We start from the raw sequence: 1909 nt of genomic DNA on the forward strand, positions 1-1909 counted from the left end.
CGCAGAACCACGTCGAGCTCTCCCGGTCCCCACGGGTAGACGTGCCCGCCGCACTTCCCGAACCCGCAGACGCACCGCGCGAACTCATCCGAGCGCAGGCACTTTGTGTGCAGGTCGCAGCCCGGGCACGGGTCGCCACACGCGTCTCGGAAGGTGTGGATGTCACCGTCAACGCCATACATGCAGCGGACGCCGGTGTAGCCGCCCGGTCGCAGCACTACGCCGGCGCCCAAGTTGAAGATTGGGATCGGTAGGTGGTTGCGCCTCATCGGTAGCCCAATGATGGACCCAGAGATGCGACGGTCCTGAAAACTCTCCCCGTCTCGGCAGTAGGAGGGCCACGTACGGTCCACCTCCTCCCGCGCCAGAGGCTTCGGGCACGGGCTCCACGGTAGGGCCGAGCTAAAGCGGCCGTCAAACTGCGTCAGCACCACCCCGGCGTTCTCCAGCTGCCAGCTCGCATTCCGCCGCTGCGCGCCCGTGAACCGAGCGTTGAGCAAGGCGGCGCTGCCGCGCCACAGCCTCTCGGGCGGCACATTTGGCGGCGGCGGCGGCGGCGGCTCGGGCGGCGGCGGCGGCGGCGGCTGGGCCGGAAAGGGACACTCCCACCGCTCTGACGCAGCCCGGCACGTACTGCTGCCCTGCCACGTGCACGTGGAAGCAGTATGGGCACACTTGCTGGTTGATCGGGTTTGCACGCGAGTCGGCCCGGTCCTCCACATAGGAGACCCGATCGATGCCGTTCTTAAGGATCCAGCCGCGGCGATCTTTGCCCTCGAAGTCGTAGGCCGAGTCAAGCCCAGGGTAGGGCGCCCGTGGGTGTTTCTGGTAGATTGGCCGAAGCGCCATCCCCTCGTACGGAGGAAGGCCGTCCACGATACTGTGAAAGGCATGGCTCATGTTCTTACCGTAGTTGGTGTCTTTCATGTTGTTGAGGTACCTACGGACCTCCTCCTTACCAACCACCTCGCCGTTGACGTAGAAATGCTCCTTGCCGAGCGACAGCGCGTAGTCTCGGACGTGCGTGCAGAAGTAGGCGACGAAGGCGGACGTCACGTGCGGCACCGCGTCTAACCGGAAGCCGTCCACGTCGAACTCGGCAATCCACCACTTGAGTAGGTTGGTAAAGATGACCATGAAGTCAGGGTTGTTGGTGTTAAAGTTTAACATCGAGATTTTGTTGCTTTCAGACGAGCAGCGGGCGGCCTTTGGCAGCCGCTCCTGGCAGGAGTTGTCGACCTCGGCAAAGTTGCCGAAGAAGAAGTCGCCGAAGCGGTACCCTGGGTGACCCACCTCGGAGCGCCGGTCCAGGTCAAAGGCGCCGCAGCGGTGGTAGAAGCGGTCGTCTTTGAGCGGCTTGAAGTAGTCGTCTCCAAAGTGGATGGTGCCAGCATCTTTCTCGTCGAAGGGCGCGCCATGCTCGTCCGCGTCACGCCGCGCGTACTGGCAGCGCTCGCGTTCTGCGTTTGTCCCGTTGCCCGGCCACATCTGTGTCGACTTGCCGCTGCTGGGCCCACACATGTGGTTGATGACGACGTCGAACACGAGCCACATTCCCCGCGCATGCACCTCATGCACGAGCTCGCGAAAGTCATCCATGCTGCCAAAGTTTACGTCTGGTCGCGTGAAATCTGCCACGCAGTAGCCATGGTAACCGCCGTTATGCGAAAACGGAGGAGAGATGAAGACGACCTCGACACCGAGCGAGGCGATGTAGTCGAGCCGTTGGATGATCCCTCGAAAGTCGCCGCCGTGCACCCAGCTCGGCAAGCCGGCCTGCATCGCCGTCTCCTGGTACTTTGCCTGCGAGTTGCCGAACTCCTCGATGTTAAGGCGGTCATTGGAGAAGTTGCCATTGTTGAAGCGATCGATGATCATCTGGTAAAGGCTCACGCCCTCCCACGAATCT

General features: G+C 62.6%; 1 protein-coding gene across 1 annotated transcript; it reads right to left on the bottom strand.

Annotated features, from left to right (window-relative positions):
• Positions 1-1518: 1518 nt before the first annotated feature.
• On the bottom strand, positions 1519-1782 carry EMIHUDRAFT_78440 (hypothetical protein; the record flags this gene model as incomplete). The annotated part of the gene is made up of 1 exon (XM_005772155.1): positions 1519-1782. A coding segment is annotated over one exon (264 nt), but the record flags the coding sequence as incomplete, so codon positions are not given.
• Between the last annotated feature and the right edge of the window lie 127 nt (positions 1783-1909).

The sequence above is a fragment of the Emiliania huxleyi genome (genome assembly GCF_000372725.1).
Source record: "Emiliania huxleyi CCMP1516 unplaced genomic scaffold EMIHUscaffold_3638, whole genome shotgun sequence".
Taxonomy (NCBI): domain Eukaryota; phylum Haptophyta; order Isochrysidales; family Noelaerhabdaceae; genus Emiliania; species Emiliania huxleyi.